A 13,907-nucleotide genomic window follows, 5' to 3' on the forward strand; every position below is an offset into this window, starting at 1 on the left:
CTCGGACCACCTCGTCCAACCCCCCCCCTCCCTCCCTCCCTCTCTCTCTCTCTCTCTCTCTCTCTCTCTCTCTCTCTCTCTCTCTCTCTCTCTCTCTATCTCCCTCTCTCTCTCAAAACTTGCTCGTCATGTTTGTTGTTTATTTGTTGTTGCTCAGAGACAAAGAGGAGGGTCTGATGTGACTCATCTCCATCAGCGTGTGTGTGTGTGTGTGTGTGTGTGTGTGTGTGTGTGTGTGTGTGTGTGTGTGTGTGTGTGTGTGTGTGTGTGTGCGTGCGTGCGTGCGTGCGTGCGTGCGTGCGTGCGTGCGTGCGTGCGTGCGTGCGTGCGTGCGTGCGTGCGTGCGTGCGTGCGTGCGTGCGTGTGTGCTGGTGCACATCTAACTTCATTTCTGGGCCCTGATCGAATTACCGTGTGGGCATCTGCTGACACACACACACACACACACACACACACACACACACACACACACACACACACACACACACACACACACACACACACACACACACACACACACACACACACAGGAAGGTTTCAGCTCGTTGAGACAGTGAATTATTGTTTCAGCTTCTCTCTGCTGTCGCCATCTTGATTTTGTAAAACGTATGAAACTGTCATTGTTGGTCTCCATGCCCCCCCCCACCCCCCCCCCCCCACCCCTCCCCCCAACTGTCTGGGTGTCAGTCACCCTGCTGGGCCGTGATTGGCTGCAGCGTGGAAAGCGTCATGGCGGACGCTGGACGGTTTGGATTCTTCCTTCATGAGTCACTCCTGGAACCACGGAGCCGCCGGCAGCTGTCGCTAGCAGATTTCCCGCCGCCGTGCAACTCCTGCTTCTATTTCAACTCCGCCGGGCGACGTAGCGCCGCCGGGCGACGTAGCGCCGCCGGGTGACGGTTCTTTCCTCGCGAGGCCAAGAGTTACGCACTTTTACAGATTTGATCCCTTTTTCAAGGCTCGTCTACGAAACAACGCGTCAAGATGACAACCGTCGTTTTACCGTTGACATGGCAACGAATCGATAATCAATAACTCCCGAGATTTCTGCGAAAACGCATAAATGCTAAATCAAGGGTCAGATCTACCTTTGTACCTCTATAAAGTATTTAAAACAAGTATGTCAGAACAAAACAAGAAAAACATTAAAAAAAAAAAAACTCACATTAAAAACTCGGAACTCGTTTCCATGACGACGTCTCAAGTGATAATTGTTGACCCCGGTTTTTTTTTGTTTACGCAGGAATGTTCTGAAAACCAGATGAACTGAGCGTGTGCAGAAGAACCATTTACTTTCTTTTCTTTCTTTTTTTTAACGTTTTCTTTTCGCCCGTTTCCATGGAGACGGGAGTTACAAGCGTTTTTTCCACGGAGCCCCGAGCGGTTTTTTGTTGTTGTTGTTGTTGTTGTTGTTTTTCATAAGAGATTCCAAAAAGTTGCGTTTCCAGTCCCTCGGAGCCCCGTCGTCATGGAAACGGACCTGATCAGTCAGATCTACCTTTGTACCTCTATAAAGTATTTAAAAGAAGAATGTCAGAATACAGACAAAAAGCTACCGAAGAAAAAGACGACAAACAGGAAGTGAAGCCGTTGTGTGTTAATTTATGTCCCATAATATACATTTATTATGTTTGAATTCTCATTGCAGGCCGATAAGATCCTCGTTTCAACAAAGACCCAGACACAGACTTTCTCATGGTTCCACGGTGTTTTAATAGTGACTGTGACTGTATCCTACTGCTACCAGACTTTTAACGGTGGAGATCAAAGGGTTCCAGCAGAGGAACCGGATCAGAACATTTATTTCATCCACAGCATGTTAGAAACATAAAAGTTGTACAAACAAACTGTCGGCGACGAGGGAAACACGCAGAGACGTTGTCGTTGTGTCGGATTGAAAAACCCTCAGAGGGTTTGTTTGGCGCCGGAGGATTTCTGCCACCGTGGAGTCTTTGATGTCCTTCAGTCGGTAGAATCTGATTCGGCAACGATCAATAATCACTTTGACTTTCAAATGACATCCTTTGTTCTGTCGTCATGCTGTTCCCTCACGCTCAATCCTTTTCCATAGCGCTCTTCCATAGTGCTCTTCCATACCGCTTTTCCATACCGTTTTTCCATAGCGCTCTTCCATAGTGCTCTTCCATACCGCTCTTCCATAGCGCTCTTCCATAGCGCTCTTCCATAGCACTCTTCCATAGCGCTCTTCCATAGCGCTCTTCCATAGCACTCTTCCATAGCGCTCTTCCATAGCGCTCTTCCATAGCGCTCTTCCATACCGCTCTTCCATACCGCTTTTCCATACCGCTTTTCCATACTGCTCTTCCATAGCGCTCTTCCATAGCGCTCTTCCATACCGCTTTTCCATACCGCTTTTCCATAGCGCTCTTCCATACTGCTTTTCCATACCATTTTTCCATAGCGCTCTTCCATACTGCTCTTCCATAGCGCTCTTCCATACCGCTTTTCCATACCGCTTTTCCATAGCGCTCTTCCATACTGCTCTTCCATAGCGCCCTTCCATAGCGCTCTTCCATAGCGCTCTTCCATGCCGCTTTTCCATAGCGCTCTTCCATACCGCTTTTCCATAGCACTCTTCCATAGCGCTCTTCCATACCGCTTTTCCATAGCGCTCTTCCATACCGCTCTTCCATAGTGTAAACGTGAAACTTTCTGAAAACGAGATGAGCCTTCACTTGCAGGTTGTAAGCGCGGGCCTGAATCTGAAGGTTGTTATGAAACTCTCTTCGAGGAAATCGTCCTGAAGTGAAACCAGCGGTGTGAAGAGGCAGGAGGGGCGCGATGGAGGACGTTGGCACGTCGGTGTTTGGTGACTGAAGGGTGCATCAAGGCACGGCTTTGGTTTCAAACTATTCTAATCACTTCATATCTATAAAAAAAAAGGAGCTATCTATTCACTACACTCTATGCCGCTACTCGGAGGAGGACCACGACTCCCCGTCCACCTCGGACTCCTCGGAGTGACCCGGTTCGCCCTCCGCCACATTTCCCCACGCCACCTGTTTCACCTCTGCACCCGTCTCTTTCTCGTCCCTTCCGGCCGCCTGCGGTTCAATCAACCCCGTCTCGTCTGTGGCGTTTCTATTAACCACATTCCGGGTGTCGGAACTCCCCCAAATCTCGTTGCCGGCAAATCCCGTGTTCTGGTCGGCGAGTTCAGCGGCGGCGTTGTCCTCTGGTTGAAATGTGGCTCCGCCTCCCAGTGACGTCACCCAGAAGTCGCTCTTCACACCAGGGGGGAAGAAGTCGCTCAGCCTGCTCTCTGTCGCGTCCTTCAACGCGAAGATGTCCCGACGGCCCGGCAGGCTGTCGGGGGACGTCTCCGGCGACTCGTCTCCATGCGTCTCGGCGCCGTCATCGTGCGACCTGGCCTCAACGGAACGTTTCTGACCTGATATTTCCTGGATCTCACAGAGTTCTGTTGGGTTCTCCAGAACTTCCCACTCCGCTGTTTCTGGGGCTGCAGGGAAATCCTCAACGTCGGCCGCATCCTCGGTTCGATGTTCCTCAGACTTCTTGGACGCCTCCGTGAGAATGTCCTCTGGACAGTCCTCAAGCAGTTTGTCTTGTGCCTCCTTAGATTTGTCCTGGAAATGATCTGGTTGAGAGTCAGAGCTGCTGCCGAGCTCTACGGCTTCCTCCCCTGGTTGATCTTCAGATGCCTCCATGAAGTCGTCTCCTGGAACCTGTCGCAGGAAATCAAACAGCTTCTGACCACCTGCAGCTTCTTCCACCGGCTCGTCCTGAGACCCTCCGGACGCTTCCGATTGGTCGTACGATGGAGATTTCTGCAGGACGCTCGAAAGCTCCTGCCGATCTTTTACGTCACCTCCTGGCTGGCTGTGGGAAAGTTCCTGAGAGCCTGTTACTTGAGACTCTTTGGACGTTTCTGCGATGTTGCCTGCTTGAGCCTGTTGCAGTTTGTCAGAAATCTCCTGGTGATGTTTAACCAGTTCTTCATGAGAGACTTTGGTTGCAGTCAGAATTGCCTCGGTGTCCTCAGTGCAATCTGCCTCGTCCGGGTGGTTTTTCTGATCTGCTGCTAGAGACTTTGAATCCTCAGTGATATTAATTTCCTCTGTATCGCTGAGCAATCGGTCGGTAAATCCCGACTGGATTTCTGTTGCATCAGCCTTCGTCATCACCGACACGTGGAGCTCGTTGTCTTCCTCTCTGGTCTCGGACGTGTCTTCAGGCTCACCGTCTTCATGTTGGACGTCCCACTCGGCCACAGTGTCGGTTTGATCCGTCACGACCGATGAAGCGGTGGAGTGAAGGTCCTCAGACACCTGATTGGTAACAGTCGAGGACGGTACAAGGTCTTTATCTTCACTCTTTGTCTTCATGCGCTCCGTCTTTGTTTCTTCTGCCTCTTGGGGCTTCGTGACTTCCTGAGCGGTCGCCTCCGTTTCCTCCCTGACCTGCCGCTCTGCAAAGTGAGCGCTGAAACCCTCTGCGGTCAGACTCGCGAGTTCCTCCTGAGCTAGACCAGTTCCTACTCTGTCTGTTTCTAATTCCTCGTCATGGTCTCTACTTATGGGCTTAATTCGCTTCCCAGTTTCCCCTTCTGAGCGCTTCTCACTTTCCTCTGCGACCTTGTGTTCTGCATTTGCTGCGCCACTCGCAGGTCTCGGTTGCTCGCCTGCGGCCGAACCCTGACCGACATCCGTCTCTTCGGTTTGGACGTATGCGAGGCCATACGGCTCGTCGACCACTTCCCCTTCGATCTCCTCACACAGGTCCTCCATCGTTCCAAACCTTTTGGCCTTGTCTTCGGTCCACGTCTCCATCCCCGCCTCTTTGGCCCTCCTGTCCTGTTCGCCTTCGCTCAACTCGCTCTCGTCCGCGTGAGCGTTGCCGTCGGTCTCGTCGCTCTTGTATCGGATCAGAGGCCGAGTGTCGGCAAGAGTGTTGTCCTGAGCGTAGCTGTCGCCTTCCGGCTCTGTCCTCCAGGACACGGAGACGTTTTGAGAGTCGTCTTCGTCTTCTTCGTCTTCGTCAGACACTCTGTCAGCACGCCGTCTCTCCAGCACAGTTTGCTGGTCGTCGTCCTCTTGCTTTGAAACCACCTGTGAAGACGCCATGTTGTCTTCCTGTTGCACGTCCGTCCGTCGCCTGACTTCCCCTTTTCTGTGCTCCGATATATCTTCCTCTGGTTCGGCGTGTTGTCTCTCTCCCCCGTCACTTTTCATCCCCCCCCCAGTCCCCAGGTTGACTTTTCTCTCAATCACACTGTCCCAGGTGTCCATCTCCTCTCCGTCAGGGTACAGCTTGTCATCGGCGTCCGTTTCCTTTCTTCCCGCCGCAGAGCCTCGTAACCTTCGCCTCATCTCGGCCGCGTTTACGTCCAAGTTGAACTCCGTCACCATTTCCTCCGACACACATTCGGACTCTGGACTGCTGGTCCCGGACTCGCTCGTCGGCTCCAGCATCGCCTCGGTTTCAGAGTCGGAGGAATCGTCTCGCTCGCTCTCTCCGGGTTCCTTCGCCCACGTGTCCACTGGAGCGTCTTCCTCGTCAGCCGCGCCCTGAAAACGCACTTCCTTAGATTTGCCCGAGGCGCCACGGCGGTCCTCCGTAGCGCCGGCATGCGACGGCGTCGACTGAAGGTCATCGCCGTTAAGAGACGGCTCAGCGCTGAGGAAAGACTCCACCTGATGACTGACGACCGATTCAACCGCTGGCGTCTCCACCGGAGGTCCAGCTTTGTCCTGGAGCTCCTCCACCTCCCCGCTACCTGCCGGAGCCTCCGGCTCGTCGGAGGCTGACGGCGGTTCAGCTCGCGGGACTTCCTCCCGAACCTCCTGTGGTCGGAAACGTTCCACCGCTTCGCCCCGCCGCGTTTTCGTGTCGGAGGTTTCTTGCGTCGTTGCTTCCGGAGCTGCAGGTTTCCTGCAGCGGGCCGGTGCTACCCTGGTCACGGCAGATTGGAAGGGGGTTGTCCTGTAGCGACTGGACGGTATCTGGTGGTTCGCTTTAACCCCTCGAGGGCTGAAGAATGCATCTGCGGGGAAGAAGAAGAGCCGAGCTCATAAATATACAATGAACTGAGCTAAACTGTAGTAATGATGATTTATACTGATGCCTGCCGAACACGTGGCAGGAATCACTACAATACTCTATATCTTAAGGTATTTACTCACACCAAACAAGACATTGATTGACGTGAGGAGGAAAAACAAGGAGAACCCGATGCAGCGAAGCAGATTCATCAACGGCGTCTGGACACTAATGGTGAGATATTGATCGTTTGCCTTCCCTTTCACTGCTCTAATACACCGGAAAGAAAAGCCATATGGCTCCATAACCTTTTGGGAGTCTCAGCTGGGTTACATTACCTCCCTCAGCCCCCCCCCCCCAACCCCCCCAAACCCCCATCACTGCCAGTCAGACTAATGTAATTGCTAATTGTATTAAACATGTCCCCCACTCTGAGGGGCTTTTACTTAGTCTGAGTGAAGCCTTGCCTGTAGAACGAGGGAAGCTTAAAGCAGCAACCCAGTGAATTTATACGACACATTGTTGTTGTTTTTTTTACGACGGAGCGATGAAGCCGACGCTACGTCGGAACCTGTTTAATCACCTGCAGTGGCGCCGATCTTCGGTCGCTTCAGCGCCGATCCTTCGCCGTCCAGCAAGGCTCTGCGGAGGCAAACGGGACAAAAGGTGGTTATTTAATCGGAACGTTGACGAGACGGGACGACGACGAGGGGACGGAGACTTTTTGCTGCGCTTGAGTCGCAGGAACCGACCGGAGGCCGTTGTTATGGTAATGAGGGAAACGTGAGGCCATTGAGGAGCCGTCTGAACACACACACACACACACACACACACTACAAGCAGCCCATGCAGCACTAATGCACTAATGTTTCCATTCCAACACAAGGTGTGACGATTCCACCGATTCAGAACTTTAAAGCGTCGTCCTCAAAATGCTTCAGGTTTGTGGGGAACGACATTGAAATGTGTCCTTTAACAACATAAAGTGAAGCCTCTTTTTCCGCGGCAGCGTGACTGAAGGTGAAAGTGGGAAAAACGAAGGCTGACTACGTGAAACTGAACTTATCTTGGCAAAAACAACTGCGTAATGATAAATGATGTTATTTGTCTGCATCACGATTTGTTTGGGTGACGAGGGACGATATGAGTAAATCCACTGTAAAGGAGCTTTTGAAGGAATGTAGGATGAACATATTGCATTAATGTGTGCAGACATGCTTGTCGTGTAAAATCTATTTGCAGAAACTGCATTTTTTTTTCTTTTTTTTTTTAAAATTTTAATTAAACATCCAAGCCTTCTTTGTCACATATCATCCCCCTTTCCTCCACAGGAACATTTCCTGTGGAGGAAAGTCGCCACTTCCTGTCGACGGTACCTGTAAGTCGCCACTTCCAGACCCAGAGACGTCTTCGTCTGCAGCAGGACGCCATTCTCCAGGACCAGGACATCCATCTGCTGGCCGATCTGCTCTTTCTCTGCCTCCAGGCCCTCCAAGTGCTCCTGGAGGAGGAGGAGGAGGAGGAGGAGGAGGAGGAGGAGGAAGATGAAGTGATTCAAAGCAGGCATGTTCACATCGTATTACAGTCCGTCACTGTTAAACTGCCGGATCCTCTCATTCGTTCAGGTTTTAAAATGAGACAAATTGGTTGTTTTATCATATTTTTAAGTAGGAACCGATGAGGAAACTACGTCACAGTGAAACTACGTCACAGTGAAGTTTCCACTGCAGAGACTCGCTGTAAAAAACCGCAGGAAGCTGCTGAGGATCCATTTGTGCATCTTTGAGGGGGGAAAAAACGCTAAACTTTTCTTGTCTGTTTCCATGACGACGTCGCTCGGATCCACTGAAAACGCAACTTTAAAAAAAAAAAAAAAAAAAAAAAACGTCGCCCAATGTGGAGCTTTTCTACAAATGGTCCAAAATCTGTCTCCGTGGAAACGGATGACATCGCAGCTTTTTGAAAAATGCACGTTCACCAACTAAAAAGAGTAAAGTAACCAGCAGTTCTGCACATGCTCAGTAGAGCCAATCAGAGAAAAAAAAGTTCCCTCCATGACTTGCAGTCCACGTTCTCCTGGACTTGGTGCTTTTATTTTGACAGTCACTGCGATAGCGATTCAACTTCTGTCCACTAGAATGTCCGTGTTCATGTATAGAGCTCATTGTTGTGTGTGTGTGTGTGTGTGTGTGTGTGTGTGTGTGTGTGTGTGTGTGTGTGTGTGTGTGTGTGTGTGTGTGTGTGTGTGTGTGTGTGTGTGTGTGTGTGTGTGTGTGTGTGTGTATCCCATATCTCACTTTGGCAACTGTCATACATTATCAAGGCCATAACTAAGAACTAATAAATTATTATGCAAGAACATATTGGTGTATATATGCACACATATATGTGCATATATGTCCCTATATAGGTACCTGTATGCACATATATGTGTACACATAAATGTTCATATATGTGCATATATGTACATTTAATACAGGAAAACGGCCAATTTTATATATGTCACATATATTAAAAGCCTATATCAAAACCTATATTAACTCAAGTCAACTCAACTTTATTGATAAAGCGCTTTCAGCAGCCGTCGCTGAGACAAAGTGCTGTACATTGAAATAGAAATATAAGAGGCAAAATAAAAACATTAAAACAATAAAAATAATAGAAAAAAAGTTAAAGCAATAAAAACAATCAGATGGTAAATCAATAAACAAAACATAAAAAGTTAAAACAATAAAAAAAAAAAAACATATATGTTTATATAGGTTCTTTCCATGTGAAACGGTGGCGAAGCGTTCGGTTCCTCTGCTCCGGCAATGTGACCCTGAACTAATCCCAACGAGCCCAGACCTAGAAATATGGACACCCGCTCCCTTTCACACCCAAACACTTTCATTTCATCAGCGTATTGTATGAGTGCAGTAAAGCATTAAAGCACTGGGGGGTAAAAAAAAACCTCACAAATGCCCCTTAAATATTTCCTCCAGTTGTCCTGCAGACCAGGAGACGTCAAGTCCAGTAGATGGTCTGGTGCTGGACGGTCCAGTGGACCAGTGGACCAGTGGACCAGTGGAGGACGCGTCTCCATGCAGCAGCTGGTCACATTCCTCCGAGGCTCCATCAGGACGTCTATTTAGCTCATTGGGAAAGTTCAGCGATGACAGAGACGACAGCTATTGCGGCTGATTGCAGCCGCCCGGAGCAACAGCGGCTGACGGAGTGAAGGGATTCCCGGAGAGCCGGGTGTGACTCAGATGTTCACTTTTAACAACCGAGAACGGCCGAGCGGCTAAAAGAAATAGTATTGACGCTTATCGACGCCGCAGCGGTTTAGAGCGGTATCGACGTGGTTGATCTGGTGAGATCAGAATGAATCAGGACGACGATTCTCCGAGGTTCACCTCCGACATGAAAGAACCTATATAAACATATATTTTTATGTAGTTTTAATACAGGTTTTGATGTCGGTTTTTAATATATGTGACATATAAAATTGGCCATTTTCCGATATTATATGTACATATATGTACATATATATGTACATATATGTTCTTCTTGCGTAATTGTTTTTTAGTTAGTTCTCAGTTATTGCCTTATTTGTGTGTGTGTATATATATATATATATATATATATATAGATATAGATATAGATATATATATAGATAGATAGATAGATAGATAGATAGATAGATAGATAGATAGATAGATAGATAGATAGATAGATAGATAGATAGATAGATAGATAGATAGATAGATATATAGATGTATATATATATACACACATATATATCATATATGTGCATATATGTACAGATATGTGCATATAAACTGCTTATAGGTTTCATATACATGCATATATGACAATATATGCACATATATGCAGCATATATGTGCATATAAACTGCTTATAGGTTTCATATATGCGCATATATGACAATATATTACAATATATGCACATATATGCACATATATGACATATATAGGTTCTTTCCAGGTGGGGACCAGAGCGCCTCCCCTCCGCGGCCTCACCTGGAGCTGCCGGACCTCCCGCTGCTGCACGTCGCTCTGCTGCGCTGCAGCTTCCTCCAGCTGTTGCCGGACCTCCACTGCCGCCGTGAGCTCCTCCTCCAGGCCCCGGAGCTCCAGCTGGCTCTGGCGCCTCTCCTGCTCCACGAGGGCCATCCCGCCCCCGGCCCGGCGGAGCGACTCCTCCAGCCGGGCCAACTGGCCCCGACGGGCCTCCATCGCCTCCCGCCCGGCTGTGGCCGCCCGGTGGGAGAACTCCCGCCCCAGCTGGAGCAGGATGGCGGTGTGGTCTTCTCTCTGGGCCCCCGGAGCGCGAGGCCGCTGGGCCTCCAGCCGGGCCACGTGGCCCCGGTGGGTTTGGACCAGGAGCCCCACCTGGTGCTCCAGCTGCGCCTCCCGCTCCGTCAGCCACGCCCGGGCCCTCAGCTCCTCCTCCAGTTCCCCGCGGCTCCGCTGCAGCGCCGCCCCGGCCGCGGCCGTGGCCCGGGCCTCCCGCTGCCGCCGCAGGTCCAGGGCCCGCAGTTCCTCGGCCATCCTGCCCACCTCCAGCTCCGCGAGGAGCCGGTGCCGCCACGCCGCCTCCGCCTCCAGCCTCGCCCGCTGCAGCTCCTCCTCCATGCTGCTCCTCCGGAGCGCCCCGGCCCCGCGGCCGCTGCGTCTCGCCGCCTGGATCTCCTTCTCCAGCAGGGCGTTCTCCTCCTCCAGGAGCCGGACCCGGTTCAAGTAGGCCTCCAGGCGCCGGTTCAGGTGGAGCATCTGCTGCTGCTCCTCCTCGCCTCCTCCTCCTCCTCCTCCTCCCCGGAGCTCCGGGCGGAGGAGGAGGAGGAGGTGGTGCTCGGCAGGAAGATCCATGCTGAGTCGGCAGACGGAGGGTCTGAGAGTGTGTGTGAGGCTCCGGAGAGGCTGAGGGGAGTGAGGAGGCTTCTGGTGGAGTCCTGATGGAGGGGCCGGACACATGGAGGGGAGGAGGAGGAGGAGGAGGGAGGGGAGGAGGAGGGCTAGAAGAGGAGGGGAGGGGAGGGGAGGAGGAGGAGGGAGGGGAGGAGGAGGGGAGGAGAGGAGGGGAGGAGAGTGGACAAGAAAGGAAGGAGGAGAGGAGGGATAGGAGGAGGGGTAGAAGAGGAGGGGAGGAGGGATGGGGAGGAAGGGAGGAGACTGGACAAGAGAGGGAGGAGGAGAGGAGGGATAGAAGAGGAAGGGAGGAGACTGGACAAGAGAGGGAGGAGGGGAGAGAGAGAGTGAAGGACACTGTTGAACAAGAGATGAGATGAGATGGAGTGGAGGATTGGAGGAGTGGAGGATTGGAGGAGAGGAGGGGTGGAGGAGTGGAATAGATGGGAAAGGGCAGCCGGATTCAGTGATGTCATTTCCCAGGTTAACTCTTTCACTGCTGGCACTTTGTCCAGGAAACAGTCTGGATGCTGCTTCTGGAGCTTCAGTCTGATGGGTTCATATACATATATATATACATATATATATACATATATATATGAATATATATATATAAGAGCGCCACCAATCACAGTAACTGTTGACAGCCGTGTCGCGTCGACCGTCACAGTCAAATACATGAAGTGGAACAAATAACCAGCGTGGACAGAAAAGTTTGCAACATTTAAATCGATATAATAATTAAATCAATATAATAATTAAATCAATATAATAATTAAATCAATATAATAATTAAATCAATATAATAATCGGCATGTGAATCGGGTAAGTTCAATACATTTAGATCTTATTTGACTTTCATCTCAGAGAGGAGGTGTGGTCGGCCCGTTGCCATGGTGACGCAGTCTTGCTGAGAGCTGATTGGTTGTGAGAGAAAGACAGAAAAAAAAAGTGCTTTTTGCTCCAAGTTCTGAACGGAGAGTCGAAGTAACCATCAAATCTCTTGGGCCGTATTAAAAACAGTCCCGTGTCATTATTCATACCAGTTTTAAAACCAGACACAATTTCAAAAAGTCGCCGAGAGAAAAAGTTCCCGACGAAACGAGACCTTTTTTTTTAACGAGGAGACGTTGGAGAATCACGAGAGAAGAGGGCGACCAGTGTTCATATGAGTTTACTTTCTCAATGCAAATTACTTTCTCCGCCAAAAGCAGAAGTTGGTGATTTGAAAACCAAACCCAGCAGAGGAAACCAGCACTTCTCTACTTGTGACCAGAGGAACCGAATCCTGCAGAGAAACCAGATGTCTGAGGAGGAGCTGAGCTACGTGTCGGTCGTGTTCCAGACCAGCCGGCAGGGAACCGGGAAGACAGGTGACGACAGGAAGTCTGATTCCTTCTGGTTCCTTCTGATTCCTTCTGATTCCTTCTGGTTCCTTCTGGTTCCTTCTGATTCCTTCTGATTCCTTCTGGTTCCTTCTGGTTCCTTCTGATTCCTTCTGGTTCCTTCTGGTTCCTTCTGATTCCTTCTGATTCCTTCTGGTTCCTTCTGGTTCCTTCTGGTTCCTTCTGGTTCCTTCTGATTCCTTCTGATTCCTTCTGGTTCCTTCTGATTCCCTCTGATTCCTTCTGATTCCTTCTGGTTCCTTCTGATTCCTGCTGGTTCCTTCTGATTCCTTCTGGTTCCTTCTGATTCCTTCTGATTCCTGCTGATTCCTTCTGATTCCTTCTGATTCCTTCTGATTCCTTCTGATTCCTTCTTATTCCTTCTGGTTCCTTCTGATTCCTTCTGATTCCTTCTGATTCCTTCTGGTTCCTTCTGATTCCTGCTGGTTCCTTCTGATTCCTTCTGATTCCTTCTGATTCCTTCTGATTCCTTCTGATTCCTTCTGGTTCCTTCTGATTCCTTCTGGTTCCCTCTGATTCCTTCTGGTTCCTTCTGGTTCCTTCTGATTCCTTCTGATTCCCTCTGATTCCTTCTGATTCCTTCTGATTCCTTCTGATTCCCTCGGATTCCTTCTGGTTCCTTCTGGTTCCTTCTGGTTCCTTCTGGTTCCTTCTGGTTCCTTCTGATTCCCTCTGATTCCTTCTGGTTCCTTCTGACTCCTTCTGCTTCTATCAGCTTCCTGTCATTTGCTTGAGCTGAATCATTTTCACACCTTTAGGTTAGTTTAGTCTAGTTTAGTCTAGTCTAGTTGAGTTTAGTTTAGTCTAGTTTCGTATATTCTAGTCTAGTCTAGTCTAGTGTAGCCTAGTTTAGTTACGTCTAGTCTAGTGTAGTCTAGTTTAGTCTAGTTTAGTCTAGTCTAGTCTCGTGTAGTCTAGTTAAGTTACGTCTAGTCTAGTTTGGTCTAGTCTAGTCTAGTCTAGTCTCGTGTAGTCTAGTTTAGTCTAGTCTAGTGTAGTCCAGTTTAGTTACGTCTAGTCTAGTCTAGTCTAGTGTAGTCTAGTTTAGTCTAGTTTGGTCTAGTCTAGTCTAGTCTAGTCTCGTGTAGTCTAGTTTAGTCTAGTCTAGTGTAGTCTAGTTTAGTTACGTCTAGTCTAGTGTAGTCTAGTCTAGTCTAGTGTAGTCTAGTTTAGTCTAGTCTAGTTTAGTCTACTCTAGTCTAGTTTAGTCTAGTCTAGTGTAGTCTAGTTTAGTCTAGTCTAGTGTATTCTAGTCTAGTCTAGTGGAGTGTAGTCTAGTTTAGTCTAGTCTAGTCTAGTCTAGTCTAGTTTAGTCTAGTCTAGTCTAGTCTAGTCTAGTCTAGTCTAGTCTAATCTAGTCTAGTCTAGTTTAGTCTAGTTTAGCCTAGTCTAATGTAGTGTAGTCTAGTTTAGTCTAGTCTAGTCCAGTCTAGTCTAGTCTAGTCTAGTCTAGTCTAGTCTAGTCTAGTCTAGTTTAGTCTAGTCTAGTCTAGTCTAGTCTAGTCTAGTCTAGTTTAGTCTAGTTTAGTCTAGTCTAGTCTAGTCTAGTCTAGTCTAGTCTAGTGTA

The 13,907-nt window shown here is 49.3% G+C and overlaps 1 protein-coding gene across 1 annotated transcript; it reads right to left on the reverse strand.

The window, feature by feature from the left end:
• Nucleotides 1-1,689: 1,689 nt before the first annotated feature.
• LOC308148247 (nestin-like) lies at nucleotides 1,690-10,930 on the reverse strand. Its single transcript, XM_080521695.1, has 4 exons — nucleotides 10,047-10,930; nucleotides 7,398-7,522; nucleotides 6,605-6,663; nucleotides 1,690-6,025 (listed from the first exon to the last, which is right to left on the reverse strand). The coding sequence occupies exons 1-4, from the start codon at nucleotides 10,893-10,895 to the stop codon at nucleotides 2,934-2,936; spliced, it is 4,125 nt and encodes a 1,374-aa protein (XP_080377821.1). The 5' UTR covers nucleotides 10,896-10,930; the 3' UTR covers nucleotides 1,690-2,933.
• Between the last annotated feature and the right edge of the window lie 2,977 nt (nucleotides 10,931-13,907).

This window comes from Blennius ocellaris, assembly GCF_963422515.1.
Source record: "Blennius ocellaris genome assembly, contig: SCAFFOLD_321, whole genome shotgun sequence".
Taxonomy (NCBI): domain Eukaryota; kingdom Metazoa; phylum Chordata; class Actinopteri; order Blenniiformes; family Blenniidae; genus Blennius; species Blennius ocellaris.